This window comes from Ambystoma mexicanum, chromosome 5p, assembly GCF_040938575.1.
Source record: "Ambystoma mexicanum isolate Mex_15411 chromosome 5p, UKY_AmexF1_1, whole genome shotgun sequence".
Classification (NCBI taxonomy): Eukaryota; Metazoa; Chordata; class Amphibia; order Caudata; family Ambystomatidae; genus Ambystoma; species Ambystoma mexicanum.
Window position 1 is genome coordinate 990,962,281 of NC_090930.1, and position 20,341 is coordinate 990,982,621.

The 20,341-nt window shown below is 44.1% G+C and overlaps 1 protein-coding gene across 1 annotated transcript in view; it reads right to left on the reverse strand.

Moving 5' to 3' along the window:
- Positions 1-20,341, reverse strand: part of F13A1 (coagulation factor XIII A chain) — a 767,832-nt gene that overhangs the window by 265,521 nt on the left and 481,970 nt on the right. The window contains exons 9-10 of the mRNA XM_069613463.1: positions 18,055-18,158; positions 5,962-6,050 (exon numbers count right to left, since the gene is read on the reverse strand). Of these exons, the coding sequence (XP_069469564.1) occupies positions 5,962-6,050; positions 18,055-18,158 (193 nt within the window). The remainder of the gene's footprint in view (positions 1-5,961; positions 6,051-18,054; positions 18,159-20,341) is intronic.

Here is a 20,341-nt window from a genome sequence, read left to right on the forward strand (position 1 = left end):
GAACTGCAGGAAACTTTGGAATGCTTCGTTACACAATGGCCTTTGCAAAACGAAGTAAAAAATGGATTGCCAAGCCGATATACCAGGAAATGGAATTAGATTTTGTGAAAGATCTCACTTTGAATGTGTTGGCCATGCATACTCATGGAATCAATACTGATTTTGTTCCTAGGACACATACATTGCCACAAAACGTTGCAAACGAGCCCTGTCCACCGAAAGCGGACCTCATTGAACAGTGACTTCTCGGTATAAATGATTAGCAGCGGGGTGTAAATTCCACAATGTTTGTACATTTTACATGAACAATGTAATGCGTTTAACTCGATTTTCAGAGTTATTAAAAGCATTAAGAAGTATTTAATTATGCACATTTAATCCGGTTTATGAATCATTAATTTATCTCTCGAACGATAACCTGCATGTCTGTGGTTGCTTCGTGTCTGTAAAGCACAACATAGGTGGCCATAGTGTCCAAATTGTCTTTTCAAATGAATCCTCTTTGTCAACTTTTTTTGCGACAAGTGCCTGTTCTAGGATGCCATACAGTGTAACTCTAGGTTTTCCCCCTTCCCCTTTTCGGACAGTTCTTGTGGGTCCTTCACTGATCAGGGCGCGGGAGGGTCATATGGATATCAGCCTGAAAGAAACTGCAGGGTCTGTAGTTGCCTTAGCATGCACATCTCCAAATAGACAGAATAAACACGTGTCCCACTAGGGAATGAGACCAGGAGAGTAATTGCAAGGGAACCAAATTTTATATAAGCAAATAAATGGAGCAAAGAACTCTGCTGCCTGAGAGCGCTCTGCCGAACATTACAAGAACAGTACATTATAGGTTCTCAAAACGTCACTACTGATGTTTCCCTATAGATGCATAGTGTTATATCAGGATTGGGGGAAGACATGGATACAGTATAAAGATATAGGGATTGGCTTCACAGGATTGGATGGTGTCTTGGAGATCCGACGGGCCGCATGTGGGTCAGCTGGGCTCCTCTTGGCGGGGTGAAGGTGGGGCAAAATTCCACGCAGATGAAGTACAGACACCTGACTAAGCTAAATAACAAACTTGGCATGCAAGAACTAATGACTGTAAGCAAAACACTGAATGAAAGGCGGCTGTTGGTGTGAAATAGGTGCATTCTGACCTATATTTTTATGGGGGCATGTGTTAGGGGTCGTTCCTTTGGATGCCTTATCAGAAAGGAAGATCTTTGATTTGCGGCCTTTGCAGTCTTACGATTTCAAACACAATGGGGATAGGTGTTACTGTTAACAAAATATATGACCATTCTATATTAGGTATATGGTAGGTGAATTGGAGGTGGTGCGGGGGTAGAGTCTGGTGACCAGATGCGTTCAAAGGGAATAGGGGGCATGGGTTCATGGGACCGTGGACTGGCAGGGAGGGGTTGGAGAGAGCATGAGTCGGTCAGCAGAGATGGATGGGGCACTAAGGTTGGAGCAGGCCTTGGTCTCACATTCTTGGATGAGCAAATTTTGTCAGGGCTCGATACTCGCTACTTGCAAAAATGAATAGCTGCATTTCCATGAGAACAGTAGACGTGCTGAGCTGACAGAGGACAGAGGTGGTGGGGGCTTGCTGTGTGCGGCGCTGGGAGAGGGAGAGTAAACATTTTGCCAGAGGGGCAGAGTGCTAGAAAAAGGTGGCGTTTGGAAGGACAAAAAATGGAGTTCAACGTATACACATTAGCACAGCGTAAATACACATATAGGAAACATGGGTGATGCAAATAGGTACAGGGGGTGGAGATGCCTCCCCCCTTAGCTTATATGTCATTTACTCAGTATGAGAATGGTGCAGGGGCGTGGGATATACTGCCTCTCCTCCTACATTTGTTAGTGCATGGGAAGTTCAGTGGAGATGGAAGGGCACTTGGATTTATGACTCATGTTATTCGCAGAGCACATTCCTCTGAGAAAACAGGGTGCATACAGATGTTACAAAAGGGAGCACCCTAACTGGAAATGTTGTCAAAAAATAACAAAATCACTATCAATATAGAAGAGTACAAAAGTATTCACGATAGCGCGGCATTGGCGGATGCCAGCAAAAAATGTGTTCGTTTTTCGAACATATTTCAAATGCCACGTTGGTCGGCCGTTCTAATTGCTCTGATGGAGTGAAGATCACTGTGTTTGGTTTTGTTTGTAGGGAGTTCACACTGATGCGTCTTCTACAGTATGTTTTTGATTTGTGGCTTTCCTTCTCCAAAACGAAACTTAGCATAGGCACTCCAAAGAAGGTTCAATTATTGTTCGTCCTTGGAAGAAAGGGAGGATTTGCTTTGGATTGAAGGACGGGAGGTGTGTAATACCCCAAACATGATAAGGTTCAACAATTCAAAACTGAACATGCAATTTCATTTTATGAAAACCGTTGATCTGAGCAGACACTCTGCGTTACGCCAAGAGAATGGAAATACCAAATATAATGTAAGCTTTACTGAAGACAAGTTTATAGACAAACAAGTCAAGGTTTCATTTTCTGACTGGTATTGCTTGCTTACATTGTAATGGGTTGTTGGTTGGGGCATACTGTGACGACACGCAAATACAACCTGTATGTATTTATCTTTGTCCCGGGCACAAGGGCAGTCCAGCACCAAAATGCTCTGGCAATTCCGTTCTGATCTAGAGTACCTACAGCAACACCATACACATATTTCACCCTTGTTGTGCCTCACCAGTGAGGTGGAGCTGTGTCTCTCTGAGCACAGTGAGCATGGAGTCCACGTCTGTGTTCCCCCAGGTTCCACCAAAACTCCATGTTCATTGCTAATATTCCATTATAATGCCGTCTTTGTGTTGTTCAAATTCCTCTGTCAGCTTCCGCATCCCATTGCTAGCTAAACATAGTCCACAGCACTAAACACTCAAGCACATCGTAGACTCCAACTTTCCACAAGGGTTTCTCTGTGTTTCCATTTTTTCTGGTTTGTGTTCATTATTAGGTTACACCTGGTGCAGAATTAAAGGGTGAATGGATACATTTGAATAAAGAACAGCTACTGAAATATATTTTTTAATGTTTTCTACACAGATATATTCTTTCTTTCTGCAAACATCATCATTTCCAGATACCGATTGATGGTTTCTTCAACAGGCAGTGGCAGATACACCTAAATGGATGTTTCACTATTACGCTGATGTGGGATGATCGTCCGGGACCGATATGCCCTTTGGCGCTACCAGCAACAAGGAGCAACCTGTCATCTTTTACGTTGGTCTAGCAAGAAGCTGATGCCAAAGCCTTGCGATTCAAGTTGCGCTGAATGCTCTTCTTCTACTGAAAGAACATCGTGTGCCTCATGATAAAGATTTGATGCTCGATCAGAACGAAATAAAAAATGTGGTTGATAATCGAAATTGGCGGATGTTCTCAGAGCGTTTATTGTGAAATAAAAGCACATTATAAATTACAGAGTATTGGTGTTTCCTTTAAAAATAGTGTTTTCTATTCTGATTTGGGATGCGCTGCGAGAGGATGTGTGTGTTGATATTCCGGGTTCTGCGTCAACTGACGTTTATTCACAGTTGATGACTGGGCGCTGCCCACTAAGATCATAAAAATAGGTGGAGAATATCTCTAGGAATTTTAATGTCAGCTTCAGGGGCGGGGTTTATGATTTAGTGCCACAAGGGCAGTTTAAGTTAGGGCGATGCAGCAACGGATAAGATTAGCACAAAATGGCCATGCCCTGACGCTTGATTTCGCATGTGTAAAGGTGAGGAAAACGATGGTAATGTGCATTGAAAATGTTTTTACGATCTATCACAGATTGCTTTAAACCACATGCCCGAACGCTCGGGGCGATAACATTTTTGAGCACACTATTCCTTTAAGTGCTTAAAAAAAGAACAATTATAATTATAAATTATAATTACTACTTCAGTCGATTGTTCTTTTGATACAAACCAACAATACAACTTCCAGAATAGAATCGATTGTGAAATGACAGCAAGTAATGCAATATTGTGCCACACCTTCATAATCTCATATAGACGAACGAGTCAAGGTTTAATTTTCTGACCGGTATTGCTTGCTTACGTTGTGACCCACACAGTGAAATCAATCCAGGGCTTTAAGTTGCCTGGGGGTAGCCGCCCGCTAGAGGATATGGATTTTTCCTAAAGCTTGAAGCTCTCGCTCATACGGGTGAGCTCCAGGATTCAAGAAAAAAATGCTTTTTCTCTTTAAAGGTGGCGCTGGCACCTGAGAGGCATCCCTTTTAATCAAGAGATGCCCCTGGCCCAGTGCCACCATTATAGAAGAAAAGGTGAGGTTGCTGGAAGCCGAGGGCTTTATTTTCTGATGCCTGAAGCTCCCACCCGTTTGCGGCAGCTTCAAGCTTTAAGAAAAAAAAGGACCCGGTTTTCAGCGGCCTGTCCTCTTCAGCTTTAATGGTGCTGCTGCCTCTCGTCAAATGCCTGGCGCAGGCAAGCGCCACCATTAAGGCTGAAAACATGCGGCTGTTGTCCCCCACCAGGCATCCTTTTAGGTTATAGATGCAGAGATTAGTACTCTTTCCCCCATCAGGGAAAGGGTGCTGATCTCTCCAAAGGGCTGCCTAGTGGGGGTGCCTGAAGGCCATTAAGCCGGGGCTCATCGAGGAGGCATGGCCTAAGGAGCCTAGGAAACCCATGCCATTAGGCCACGCCCTCTGATGAGCCCCGGCTCGTTTTGCCCTGCCACTTAAGGGACAGAATCAATCAATGTGTTGGATTGTATTATTTACATGCACCCTCCAACACCTTAACGCCCATTCGGAACGGACATATATGTACAGAACTGCAGTGAGATATCTATATGTCCGAGTGGAACCAAAGACTATCGCATCGGTGCAGTGGTCAAAGTGGGCGGGTGCTGTCGGGAGCGGTGCTCCTCTACTTCTTTTAAGTTTTACCGACCTATACTTTTATTTTAAAAATAAACCGTTCCGGAATGTTTTCGTTTTAAAATAAAAGTGTAGGAAGAAGTTGAAACTTGCACTTTCAGTGCACTGCACAGGACGTTCCCTTAAACAGCAGGCACATGTGTTTTGGGGTTTTTATTGTGCATGGGAGGGGGTTTGGCGAAGGGGTCTGTGGGGAGCGGGGGCAGGCCAGTAGGGAACATAGTTCTACTACTTCTTTTCGTACACTTCGACCACTACATCTGTGAGCCTTCATATGCATTTTCCGAGTTGTTTAGAAATGCATTTCCTAACAAAAAATGCAGGTTGCCAAAGCCAGGTGTGTAAAACATGTGGAATAATCAATGCTTCAATCGAGCTCTTTGGGGGCTTTTAAGTACAGAAACAAGGAATCCAAGGGGAGGAATCCATAGATGGCACTTCCAGCTGTGAGGCCTAGGAGGCGCTCGTGGGTAGCTCTTCCTGTGGGAATCCTCCTGCGCTCTTCCCACAGATCAGGGCATAATTCTCTGCTCTATGACTACTGACTTCCACTGTTTTCATCATGGACGTGATTTGCCTCCAAATATTAAATTCAAGGAATTTTTCCCATTCCAAAAAGTCCAATTACTTTTCTTCGGCACGGAATTGTCTTCCTTTCCCAAAAAGGTCACACTGAAGATTTGCCCATAATTTTACGTTAGGGGGTTGTTGTGAGGTTCACATTGACATTATCGGCACGAGTCACATTTCGGAGGTAAACACATCATTTTATGAACTGGTATTTAAATTATCGGCAAAGTAAAATAACATTAACCGAAAAGAGTCATCCCCGTCTCGCGCTCTAGCGGCGTATGCGTATCTTGCCCCGGATCCGCAGATAATGATATTTGCTCAACAACAACATTAAAACCCACTCTGTAATGTAATTACAGCAACTGATACCAGCCACTTTTGCATTGCCTGCTTCAGCACGCGTGACCTTATTTGCAAGAATTAAACGTTGCTCTAAGTGAGAAAAGTAAACAATATTTTAATTTACCTCAGAGTAAACAAATGGAACATCAAACGGGAAGCAGGCGTGGCCATGCTTAATGGCTTGGACGGAGGCTGGGCCGCATCTAAACATCCCTAAAATGCAAATAGGTATTTAACATACAGATTATTATTTATATTTTGTAAATTTACATAACTACGTTGCACAAAGACTTTTGCCATTCATTGTATTGAGTTTCATATGTAACTTGACTTGCAGTCTTATAGATTCCATGTAATACCATTCCAGTTTAATATAATAATAATAATAATAATAATAATAATAATAATAATAATAATAATATATTGAGCCAGTCCTGGCTTTTTTAATATAATAGGTCTATTTGTAGATAACAGATGTTTATAATTACCCAATTTAATGGCACTCATTTTATCAACCTCGGGAGGATGACAGGCTAAGTGGACCAGCCTGGACTCGAATCTGTGACCACGAGTTCAAGCACAGGCCCCTGTAGTTGATGCATTAGCCCATTGATCCACTGAGCTGACTTTTTTAGTCAATAGCAATGATCATACTAAGACTGAGGGTCCATGCTTGTAATGGGTAAAATAAAAGTTGAAGTCCCAGATGGATGGAAATCCACAATTGGTTAAAAGTGTCAAAGTCAGGGTTTTAAGTGGGGCGGGACTAGTCAGGATGAAGCCTTGGCCGTCTCTAAAGAGTGCTCTTGAGTCAAGGCTCGGCCAGACTCCCCCAACTACTCCTAGAGGTGCCAGCCTCCTAAAGCAGCCCATTCACTCAACAGAGCTGCACAGTTAAAGGTCTGCCTGCAGGAGTTGGTGCTTCTATGTAGGAACAATTAGACACCCCTCCTTTTGTTTCTTAATCAGAGATGCCGACCCCACAGGCAACCCTTTAGCTATATGGCTATGTTGATTAAAAGGCTTGCCTGGACGGGTTGACACATCTCAGAAAGAAGCAAAAAGTAAGGCAAACACACTGCTATCATTCCTTTTAGTGTGTCGACCTCTACTTTTGTTTCTTCATAACAGGCTCCAAACAACACAGGCAGTCCCTTTTACAGGGCTGCCTTCTGGGGATAGAGTCTGTGATTAAGAAACAAAAGGAGAGATGGGTTCACCAAAAGGAATGATAACAGTGCACCACGCTTTTTCTGCATGGCTGCCAATGCCTGCCTAAATTGGGAGCCCCTAGCTCTCCCTGCACTTAGGCCCCTCTGCCTTGCTACAGGTTCTCCTCTCCCTCGATTCCTCTAACCATTTCAAGCACTGGTCAAAGTGACATAGGGCTGCTTGACAGCTATGTGCTCTGCAGTGCGCTAATTATCTGTGTCAAAGTGCTTTAGATTTGTAACACTCGATATTTGCTGATGGCCCACCAAGAGAAAATAACACATTGGACTGGTTAGGAATTGAAATCCACTGATACATATCCACTGATAAAGACTCAGAACATCCAGAACATCCAGCCTGAGCTAAGTCTTGCTCTCCAGGCCCAAAAGACCCCTGCACCTCCATTTACCCTTGGGCATCTTCATGAATTCAATTCCGGAGACCCTTTGGGGAGAGCCTCCAGGCTCCACCTCCAATATTCTTCATTGCACATATTAAGGTCAAATATTTTTAGATCCCTTTTTTCAGTATCATTTTCTGTAAATACTCTATTCATCACTCCTGAAGGTATTACCAAGGATGACCATCAGTGTAATATTTGGACTTTTGGTATAGTCTGCACCCTCCTGCCCCGGCTGGACCTGGTTGCTCCCACTGCCTGTTCCTTATAGTCTACCCATCTCACTTGGATGGTGGTAGTTGCTCCCATCGCTCCTTCCTCCCCTGGCTGTCTCGCATGTCCCCACCCCTCATGGATACCTCTTAACCACCCTATGTTCCTCTTGTGTTTTTACAGCTCGTCCACACAACTCTCCTCAAGGTTTTTTGCTCACTCTTAGCCTCGACAATTTTTCAATATATAAAGCACCCTGGAATGGCATTGCCACATCATTCTTTGTCCTATATAAAGCGCTTCTGTTCTAAACATGTATTTTCTGCAGCGAGGGGAGAACTGAGGTGGTGTTCAGAAAGAATATGGTGGCTCGAAATGAAGAGCTAATAGAAGTCGAGGAGGAAGCAAGATGCACACTGAGAAAGAAAAGTAATATGGTGGATGTGAGATGGAGAGTGGGGCAGGGGCAAGAGAATTATAGGGTGAACCGGGTACTGGAGGAGAGTGGCGATTTTAGAGCAGGGGGGAGCTAGATATGAGAGATACTGGGAGAGATGACGAGAAGAGGATGAGAAGTTATAGGGCAAAGTCAGTGAGAAACTGCAGAGGCACTTGTGGCAGAGAAACAGCAGAGGAGCTTAGGCAAGAAGACATGCATTGTTGGGAAAAATAGGAAAGGAAGCCAAGAGATGTTTTTTTCACTTTGTGAGTAAGCAGAAAGGATTCAGCGAGGAAAGGGGGGGGGGGAGCAAATGGCGCGAAGTGAGAAAGTGAGTGTAAAGAAGGCAGGCCTTATGCCAGGGTGAGCTGGGTGGAGACCCAGGACACCAAGGCACAAAGGGATGCCAGTTCAGCAATGGACAATATTCTACGCTCATTAAATGGGTCACAAAGTGTTCATTGCTCCATCAGCTGAAGACTTCATGTGTCCCTAAACAGCCTGAGGACTTCTCTATCATGGACATGGCTGGAGGCAGGGTGGGGGGCACAAACCGCCTAAATAAAAAGCATGGTTGTTTATAAAGAATCTAGATAGCACTGTTGGTCGTGCACCTGCTGATCTGTAACCATCAGGTATGAATCACTGCAATGCTCTATCAGCATGTTGTCCTTCAAATATCAGGACATGATTGCCTTTGTGAATGATACAAATGACATATATAATTTGTGTGACAAGAGCCAATGTAGTTGATGTAGTTCCATTTTCAATTGACAATTACATTAGCATTGAAGGCTGTTCCTCCCTCTCACTGTGACTTCCTAATACATAGTTCACTAGACCATGGCCAGTCACATTATTGTTGCGGGTGAACGTGGTCTATTCCATTGCTCGTTAGTTCTTAATAATAAACCTGCATCACTAAGATCGAGACAGCAGTTTTTGACCACTCAAAGTCCAAAACCCCAAGAAAGAAGCAGCAGGCACGCTACCTGCGCCTTCTGCCCATCACCACAATCGGCAGCCGGGGACACTAAATCAATGAAAGCCTACTGGTCTCAGGGATCATGGAAATGTTGATATATTTTGAAGGATTTTTTGTAATTACACAATTTGGAAATTGATTTGAGGATTTAAATCGCTAATAAGAAACCTGCTAGGCAGGTGGCTGCCCCAGAGTCCAAAGATTACAGGCTTCATTATTTCAATGTATAGAGCACCTTTGGAAAAGAGCTGTACAAAAAGGATGTCAATGTTGATAAGTAATTAAAAAAAAGAAGCAACAAGCACAAAGGTACATGTATGGTCAATGAGTAGCAAGAAAGTAGGCTTTTGAAGAAGAATGCAAAGGTAAAGGAGTAGGAGCATAAACACAGAGGAAGGACATTCAAAGGTTTGGGAGCAATTAGGGAGAGAGGGGCAAAAGCGGCACTGAGCGCACGGAGGGTGTGAGACAGCCAACAGGACGGGAGAGGAAGAACAAGGAGTACGAGTGCCGGTGGAGACGGACACAAGAGAGGACAGAAGGAGGGGGTCCATGAACACACATAAAAACAATGCACATGTAACAAAACAGGAGATGAGCAGGAAAAGAGACTTAATGAAGAGTGGCAAGAGATGAAGAGACTCGGGAACACAGACGGAGCGAGAACTGAAATTAGACGTAAGAGAGGCACAAGCATAGGCAAGGAGACCTACAAGAACAAAGGAACACAAATCAAGTTGTGAGAAAACCAGGGTGAGAATAAGAGGTTTTTTCTTTTTAATCTTTTAATCCTTGTCATTTTATCGCACTCGATTTGGAAAGGACCACTTGTTCGATCTCAAGAAGGGGACAATTTGCCTCTGTTATCACCTGCAGATTGCTTGCACCTGATACGTTCCATGAAGGCCACCATCTATCCGGATGACATGTTACCAGCCCACAATATCAAGGTCTCTGCTGCCTCCCTACTCTTCAGTTCTTCATTGGCCCATGGCATTTTACCTCCATTTTTAAAATGACCCAATTCTGGCCATTGCTGAAAAAGCCTGGTGTGGGTAGAACTGTCTTAGCTAATCTTTGGCACATCAATGATGTACTCTTCCAAGGAAAGTTCTTTGAATGACATGACGGTTCGTATTTCAGACTAACTCTCAGTATAATGCCTGTCGATTTGGCTTCAGTCAGACTCTCTCATCAAATCAGTTACCACTTAGCTTTAGGATGATGCCTGCTGTGTACCGGATAGCGGCAACGTCTGCTTGCTCATCCTCCTTGATCCGTTACTCTTAAAAATCCTGGCCATGCAGATGGGGATGTCGGTCCTTCTTTCTCTCAGGCTGTTTGAATTGGCGGCGGGTCAAGTAGTAGCTTAAGGCTGTGCATGGCTCACTTTATAGCCAGACACTCTAACTCTACCACTGGATAGTTCTCCCTAGAAAAGGGCTTACAATGATGCACAATATTGGTTTGTCTTCCCCACCATGGATCTGATATAATACTTCCCCTAGCAGGAGGCCTCCATTTGGAGGAGGAATTCCTAGGAGAAATCGAGCATAGCCAACACCGGACAGTGGAAAAGTCAGATCTTTAAATTTTTCAAAGCTGTTTGTGCCTCTTGGTCCCAGCCTACATGGTTGGGATGGGTCTTTGCGACTTTGTCGGTCATTGATGCTGCTAGTTCTGAGAAGTTGGGGATGAACTATCTATCATATCCACAGAAAAGCCTGAATGACCATTTTGGTTTGGGGCCATGGGCACTCTTGATGGTCTCCACCTTACTGTCGTGAGGTATGCCCAACCAGGAACCGGAGAGAATTCACAGACAAATGGGCCAGATGACTTTTTGCAGGGTTTGCTGATAGGTTGGCATACAATTTCTCAATTGATCACAGACAGCAGACAGGTGCCTCAGATGATGTGGCCACGGTGAAGGTCAGGATGCCATCCACCAATTACTGGAACACATCCAAAAGCCCCATGGAGGCCAAATGGCAAGACTGTAAATTGGAAAAGTCCCTCTGTTTTTGAGAATGTGGTTTTCCATTTGGCATCTTCATCTAAGGGTCCTGCCAATACCCATTTGTAAAATCCGAAGTTGAAATGAACTTGGCATCACCTAAGGTCACTACAGGTTTGTCTGTGCAGGGCATGTGGTAGGCATTGCATTTTGATATTTTGTTTAGCCTTCGAAAATTGATGCAAAATTGCCATCTATTGTTTGGTTTTGGTAGCAATACAATAGAAGAAGACTCCCCACTGTAAGATTTTTCCTAAGGGAAACTGCCAGATCCAACATTTCTTCAGTTCTTCTCTGACGCTCCTCTTCCTGGCCTCTGGTAGACAGTAAGGTTTTAATATTATCCCTCTTTCCAGAGGTGTTTGAATTTTGTTTGACCCCTCTCACCCTTACTGGATTTGGAGAGAATATGTCAGGATATCTATCCAATAACTTCAGAAGTTCTTTGTGGCTGAGGTTAGGAAGGCCAGGAGAAACTCTGACTCCATGAACTTCAGTTGGTATAGGATTCGCTCTGATATTGTTCCCATATATAACCAGCAGCTGTGGGTTGCAGTTTTTTCAGCAGGCTTTTAACTTGTTAATGTGGTATAGTTTGGATGGTTTTCGTCTATCGGCCTGTTGGACTTTAACTGTGAGGCGGGACACAACCTCAGTCTTGGCATATGGCTCATGCCATCTAGCTAATACCTTGTCCTGGGTGGTGGGGAGTAGCACCATTACTTTGTCTCCTACTTGAAATGTTTGTAGTTTGGCTTCTCTGTTGTAGACTTTCTCCTGGTGAGCCAAGGCTGTTTGAAGATGAGTAGGCACTAGGTTCCATACCTGTTCCACGCATTTTTGGGTGTTTTGCACAATAGCGTGATTTCCATCTGTTGACTATTGTGGCCCTTTCACTCCTCTATCATGATGTTGGGTACATCCCTTAGGTTCTCAGAATTCATCAACTTGAAAGAAGAGAATCCAGTGGATAGTTGGTGTGTCTTCCTTACAGTAAAAAGAGCTCCTGCAGTTAAATCGTCCTAGTTCTTCCCAACCACAGTGCCCAGTTTAATCAGAATGTGCTTCAGTGTTTGGTTAAACCTCTCGACCAGTCTGTCAGTGTGGGGATGATACACTTATGTTCTAAGGGTATTGATCTTCATGTGGTCTTTCATTTCCGCATTAGCTTGGATCTGAAGTTGCTGCCCTTGTCTGTGAGTATTCTGTAGGAAAGCCAACCCTGGTGAAGAAAGGAATCAGCACTTTGAGTAGACATTAGTGCTGTTGTTTCTCAAGGGAAACACCTCCATATATTTAGTAGTTAAATCTAGCATTATGAGGATGTACTTATCCTCAATCTCGATGATAGGCAGTGTTTTGAGGGGGCCATGGGTACATCATATGACAAAGTCTTCTGACAGACTAGGCAGATGGCATGAAAACTGTTTTACCTGCGCATGCATGCCAGGTAAAAGAAAAACAGCTGAGGATGTTCTTTTGTGTTTTTCTTGCCACAAATGTCCAGCTCTCAGATTACAGTAAGCCAACTCCATCCCTCCTTTCTGGAATGGCTTAAGGACCAGGAGCTGGAAACAATTGGTGCCTTCCCCCATTGGGTTGACATCTACTTGATACAGGAGCTCTCTACTGTCGATGAAAGGCAGGGGTCGTCATGGTTCAGCTTTCTTCTTCGGACACCAATTCCTTTCAAGTTTGTTCCAGAAGGGGTTCTGCTCTCTGGGCTTCTGCAAATTTAACAGATGCGTGGACCGAGAGCCGCTCCCTTAGACCTGTCATTTCCAAATTCCTGTCTTTGGCCCTCTCAGGCTCTTCAAGATTTTCCACTTCATCGATCTCTGGAACTAATATTTTTTCAAACACAAGTAGGCAGACATAAGCGAGATTTTCCAGATTAAAGAGGACTATTTTCACCTGGCCTTGGCCCTGTCGATGACTCCAACAACCACATCCATGTAATGTTTATGGGCCAATTGGGACCCAGGGTGATCTCTAGATATGTCCCTCTGGTACGACTACCCATAGCAAATCAATGCATTTTCATGTCCTCTTTTCTAGTGATTTACAAGTCTTTATTTACCTTAATAATTGTGTCTTACTACATTTTGTGTATCTGTGTACATGCATAGGTAACCTATCTGAACCTTTGTAAAACAAATGTGTAAAATCTGTAAATGAACATTTTTTCACACATTGGATGGTGTTTTTTTTAGACTCACAAATCCACACATTCTACATTAGATAGCACGTGACAAAGTCATAGAAGTTTTTGGGTCAAGTATTTGTATAATTTTGGGTTGTCCTCTTGTCTTGCATTTCCACTTTGGGCTTTTTGTCCCACAGTGGACTAGTAAACAGGCAGACATTAACAGGTCCTGGAAGGAATTGAACAGGAAGGTTAAGTTCATATGTAAGAAGTCAGGAAATATTGCATAGATTATAAGGCCCTACAGGCCAGTTACGTGGATCAATGCCATCAACACTGAGTACACTTATCTTTTCTTGTGTGGAGATCTACCTTCACACATTAATGGACTTTGGGGGTCATTACGACCTTGGCGGTAAGGGGTTAACAGCGCCGGTAATGGTGCCGGAGCCGTCAACCCCTTACCGCCCCATTACGAGTCTGCTTGCGGGAACCGCAAAGGTCACCTGGTAAGACGGGTCCCGCTAGCAGACCAGGGTGCTAACAACGGGCCTGTTATTAAGGGGCCCGTTGTTAGCTCCCTCCTCATTCCCATTGAGCCCTATGGGGGCTCGAATGGAAATGGGATGTACCGGGTCCGGGTTCCTTGAATGAGGAATTACCGGGTCCTCAAAGGTTGGAATGGCCCGGTAATTCCTCATTCAAGGAACCCGGACCCGGTACCCAGTAAGGGGGTAACCATGCTGCAATTTGCAGTATGGTTACCTCCAAGGTGGTAACGACCCCCTTTGAGTTATTTCTGCAAAAAGGGTAGGCAGGCAGGGAGAGTTTAATAGGACACACATGGCAGTACAGCGAGTTTCATTATGGTTTCAAATTGCACGTGTTGGAAGGGGTAATTACAGTGATAGGCACCAGAAATAACATGACCCGTAGAGGGCTTTCTCTGGGTGCAGTGAATATCACTAGGTGGGGGAGATAGAACAATTGAAGTTTTACATCTGTATTGTTCAAGGTTTTTAAGTTATAAGTTAGGGGGATGAGCAGGCCACCCCTGTCATTTGCAGAAAGGGGTGCATGGGAGACTGGTGAGTTGAATGGAGATCCTTGGGAGGAAGAAAATAGGTAGGTGGCATTGAGGTAGGTTTAAAAGGGAAGGGAACGAGTAGGTTTAAAACGGACATAGAAGCCTTTGGGGGAGAAAAGATTGAGGAATTATGTGACTGTTTGGTCAGGGGTAGGAGCCATTCTTGGCAATGAGGCTGGTGTGCTGGTAATGTTGTTAAATGTTAGGGTGGCAGAGAAGTTGAAATCATGAAGTAAACTGTTTAGGGTATGATTAGTTTGTACAGCGATTAAGCTGAATATGTGGAACTTGGAAGTCTATGACAATATCCAGTAAATACAACCTGCTAGCAAAAAAACAAAAGTGTGGATGCTTGTCATTGCGGCACACATTCCATATGGACTTGCTTTGTTCAACATTCGAGACCAACAATATTATCAAATGCATTACTTTGTCTGGTGCAACACGCTCGCCTTGAAAACAAGATGAGGCGAAGCAACACAGGTTCGATCCCCGGGTCCGTGGTTAGAAACCTCTGAGTAATAAGCGCGTTATAAATAACCAATTATAACGTTATTATTATAACGCTTAATTTACCATTGGATGCAGGATACAACCAGAAGTGTTCCCGTATTCAATGTGTATAAGCAGAGTGATCAGAGGCGTAGCCAGGATTGTCTAAGAAGTGGGGCCTGAAGAAAATGTAGCTCGGCCCACGGTAGAACAGATATTGGGTGGGTCTTGCCCACTCAGGCCCTACCCTGGCTACACCTGTGAGAGTGATACGGTTGGTTCACATTTACATGACTGATTGTGAACTTCCCTGGGAAGGGATCCAGGCTGTGCTAAACAGCCAGGCTCAACAGACGTCAGCGGAGTAGGCATACTGCATTACCACTTTGTTACTAGGATAGGAGATGGCAGCACCATCAGGGAACTCTAAACCCAAGGTGCAGTTTCTGACGCCACCTGGGAAAGCCATTGGGGCTGCGGAAATATCGTAGAAGGAAATTGTGGAGCGTGCTTTAAATGGGCTCTCAGTGCAAGGGCAAGTAGAGGGCTTTGAGTACCTGCACATCTACATTTGAGGTCAGAGTACTCATACACAAAACTCACTGGAATCTGAACAGACCCAGGCAGAATAGTCACTGCTATATGCTCCTGGGGCTACAGTATGCTTGCTGGAAGCTTCCAGTGCACACAGGATGGGGCTCTCCTGTGATGCAGCTCAGCTGCGCTTTACTTGATGGGAGGCAAGGGTGCTTCAGGGATCCATCCAGTTAAATCCTTGTTCCCAAGGCAGGATACTGTCTCTCTCTCTCTCTCTCTCTCTTATTCTCTCTCTCTCTCTCTCTATCTCTCTCTCTCTCTCTCTCTCTCTCTATCCTTCTCTCTCTGGCCCTTTCTGCTCTGGTCCTCCCAAGCCCTGAGATCGTATCTCTCCAGCTCTGAAATCTCTCCATTGGCTCCCAGTGGATGCAAGGATTAAATTCAAAACCCTCTGCATTGTCCACAAGGCTTTCGGGGGCCTGGGTCCAAAATACCTTTGGCTATCCCTCCGCAAATGCCTCCCCTCTTGAGCTCTTCGCTCCTCTACCTCCAACTCCCTCAGGGTCAGTCGTTTTTCAAAGAAACGACCTGGGGGTAGATCTCTGTCTTCAGCGGGGGGACTCCCTCTGGAACAGCCTCCCTGTCACTCTAAAACTTGAGGAGAACCATCTCCGGTTCCGGAAGCACCTCAAGACCTTCCTCTTTTCTTCTGCCTTCGCTCCCCTCTCCCCTGCTGATCTGTTCTCTCTTGTCACCGTGCACCTGGCCACCCTCTATTCTCCGGGCCCAGGTACCTGCTCATCCTGCCACCCTCCCGCACTGCCTCCGGGCCACCCCTTGCACTGGGGTCTGTATCTGTACCCATACAGCACCCCTCATTTTTCTTCCTGCACTTATCAGACCTGTCTTCTGCCTTAAACCTAGCACTTGCAAATTGCTGGCTGCATTACCACTGTTTGTTGCCTTTATTATTTATTTATTGTTATTTATCTGTTTCTCCTCTGCTTCGCACTTTCCACTTCTCCCCCATTCCATGCACTTTTCCCCTCCCCCTCTCCCATGCACTTGCGCATTCTCAATGTCACTGGGCCTTGTAAGATCGCTGTTTTGTTCTCCCCTGTTCCCCTCCCTTGCCTTGTCGCGCTCTGAAACACTTGTGTACGAGCGCAATATAAATAAAATATCAATATCAATCAATATCTCTCTATTTTTGATCATGTTGCTCCTACCTTCACCACAGGAGATGTGATTGCTCTTTTTATTAATGATGAACCTCTCATTAATGCCTCCCTGACAGTCTCCATCGCTATTTCTCATTTACTATGCCTGCCTCTCCCTTATTTTCCTTATTTCTTAGTCTTCTCCTTTGTCTCTTTTTATTTATTTTTTCTTGATTGATTTCCTTATTGGTTATTTGTTCTTCTTTTCCTCCTGTTTATTTTATTTTTCTCTGCTTTGCTTTCTTTATCAATTGCTTTAGTTCTCTGTGCCCCCTTTAACTATTTATTTATGTTTCTGCACGTTGTGTCTCTTTTCCTTGTAAGCTGAGTGTGGTTAAATGCAAGCAACTGGTTGATTCCGCCTCTGTGGCTTTGACTCTGCCTAATGTGGGTGATAGTCCCAGATGGGGGAAAAAGCAGAAAAATGTACCAATGACGCATGAGGCGGTTGCTGTGCTTGCTGGAAAAGGTAATTATACCTGAATGAGAGGGTGACGAGGGCTGATAATGGCTGATGGGGCTGACCTTCTGGTGGGATGTTGCGACTGATAGGCAAATTGCTTGATGGATTGGGAAACTGTATCGTATGGGTGACTGTGCCCAGTGGTGATGACTCTGCATGATATTGGGTTAGCTGTACCTGATACAACATTGTTTTCTCAATTCTGCCTGATGGGGTGACTGTGCACAATGGGGAGGGAGGGTTCCTGATCGGTTGATCATTTCTGGCGAGGCGAGTATGCAATGCTGCCTTTCAATCCGGGTCCATTTAAATACTAGGCACTAGAGGGGTGGGAACACAGTCAATTCTGTGAAACAAGCCTTTTCAGCTACAATGTATGTCTCTTTCGCAGACTCAACTCTGTGGCGGGTACCGGAGCCTCTTTTTTACCCATTTCAAGCTCTGCCCGGGGACAGGCTACTTCTGGCTCTTACAAACAGTTTGAGAAAAGGTCTCCTTGGAGATCAGATTCTCCAAAATATACCTTTAAATTGGCTTTTCATTCTATTTGCCACCTCCTTTATTTTTCCCTAATTGATAATGAGGAAAGGGCACAGATGATGCGTTTTATACTGTCTGAATGTACTTAAGTGGGCTATGTATCTCTCACGGTATTACCCACATTGACCTTTTACAATTGACCTTTTGCACAATTGACCTAATTATAATGGTCCTAATTGACCTTCTGCGAAATTGCCCTTTATATTATTTTAGTTATTGTATATATGTATTGGGTTGGTTTTGGATTATAAATAATATAAGGGGATTGGGTGGGAGGTTTGCAGGGGGTTTTGGATTGGAGTGGGGGGTCGTGGGGGTTTCCCCCCGCAAATATGTCCTAATTGACCTTCTAAATTAGGTCAATTCTCCCAAGGTCAATTGTGAAAAGGTCAATTAGTATACAACCTCTCTCACATGTAAAATGCTCTGTGACCTTTGGTCGGTATAGCATGACATGTATGTTTACCATCGCTTGTTTCTTGGGGTGTAGCATCAACAGCCTGCCATCCTCCAAAGCCCACTGGAAGATCAGAGCGGGACATCCAAGCCTCATTCCAACAATGGTAGTTCCTTAGAAAAAGAAAAAAGACATAACAATTACTCTATAATAAGACATACCTGAAAAGAAACATTTCCAACTTTCCAACACATTTGCCTTAATGACACCTTTGAAAGTGAAGGAGGGAACAAGCTCTGGAAGAGGAGTAAACATGCAAACTGCATAAACGAGGCAAGAGGGATGTAAGATGTTAAAATGGGTGATGTAAGAAAGTGAGCAGGATAAAAGAGAAGAAGGCTGAGGATTTAAGTCAGGATAATAAAATGTCCCTGCTGTAAATCCAATTTGTATTTTGGAGCTGATTTCTAATATCATGTGCTGCTTTAATCAGAGATTGGTTGTGTACATTGCTGGATTTCAATTGGCATTTTGAGTTACATTTTGGGATTTCATAAATGTATGACATAGGTCATTAGTTGGCTGTCCAATATTCCATAAGCCACTACTTCATCCAATAGGAATCCGTTGAGAATTGGTCAATTGAGATGTCTACCAATGGCCATGGGAAGATAGAGGAAAGGGAGGCAATGGGGACTGGAAAGAGAGGGGGGTCAAAGCAAAGAAAGGGACAATTGTCTGCTTCAATTGACAAGTCATGGCACTCTATTAGAGACAGAAGACAGTCCTTATGAGTTGTGTGATCACAGACAAGGCATTGGAGAGGATACACACATCTCTAAGAGGAACGTTGAGAAGGTCAATCTCTGAGACTACTGATCTTCACATGGGCCCATTAGGTGTGCCTTTTTGAAGAACATCCCATTCCCCTTACTCATGTTTAATCTTCATATGCAGCCAGAAGACCTCCCCAGACACAACCTCAGTGTTCTTGTTTTTGTCCGGGGTGACTTGTATCATATTGGTGTGATGGGATAAGATAGAACTTGCAACCAGGTCAAATCAATTCATGTCACACCTCATAGATGTCCAATCCTGGATAATGTGCAACTGGTGATCTCTGGATGGAGCCAAGTCATAGAAATCGATTGTAGGAGGTCCAGGTCCTATGTTGTTCCTTTGTCCCTGCTCAGTTCAAGAAGCAAGAGCCAGTACCCATTACCTCATGACCTGTGATCACAATCTCTTGTTGGAGCACCAAGTACACCGGCTGGATATAATAACCAATCCAAGCTGGCAAAATACATTGCCCAAATTCTGGACACTCTTTGTTGTAACTGCTTTATCTGAGCTCAGATGCTTTCACAGAGATTATAATTGTAATACACTGTCTACTCGCCTATCATGGAAAACTACTAGAATGCTTTAATAGAGTCCAAATAAAACAGGTAGACTGATCATGAAACCGAAACCAAGATGGTAGGCATAGCCTATTCTCGATCCAGTTTATAGATTACAAGGCATAAAATAAGCAGTGTAGCATAGCAATTTGCTATGCAATTCTGAAGATTTGCTAATTAAACTGACACTTGTGTAGCACAAATTGCTATTTAGATTACCTTGTTCAATTAAAGCACAGCTCACCCTGCATTTCTCTCTTGCCGTCAGGGGTCTCTTTACCCTCTTTTCGCTGTTCACTTTAAGTTCAAAGGGACTAATGGACAGAGAGTGCACCAGTAATAATCCCCTCATTCTTAAAAGTGCCAAAGCCCAGAGGGTGCCCCCCCCCGATGGGGAAATAATGATCTCCCCGAAATTCGCAAGATGAGCTTTGCTAGATGATGGCCACTCAAGCACATTTGCTTGCTGATCGATGTAATTTTTGAGAAAGGCTTAATGTCATTTGAACTGCTCCAACAACGGTTTTCACTATCAACATATGATTTTTTTTCTTGAATACACAGTTCAAACGTGCTATGATCATGCAATTCCGGGGTGGGTATAATCTCCCGCACAGTCCCAGATAGAGCCTAACATCAACAATGAGCTGATCCCTAAGAGGGCAATCTCGTCACTGTCAGGTTATCCTCAACTTCCAGCCTCATTCCTTCTAAAACCAAAGCAGAACTAGAAGAATGGCAGGAAGCCTTGATGTCCCCAATTGAAAAATGTCATAGGGTTTACTTTGCATGCGATTTCCTCTTTAAATATGGTTGGGCCATGCTTCAAGCCTTCAGGGGCACTTTTTGGCATATGCTTTGGCAATGACCTTTAATCCAAATGTTCTGGAGTGCTGTTTTTAATCATTTGGCAATGATATTCAGGCAGGAACTGGCCGTTAACCCGAACATGTCTC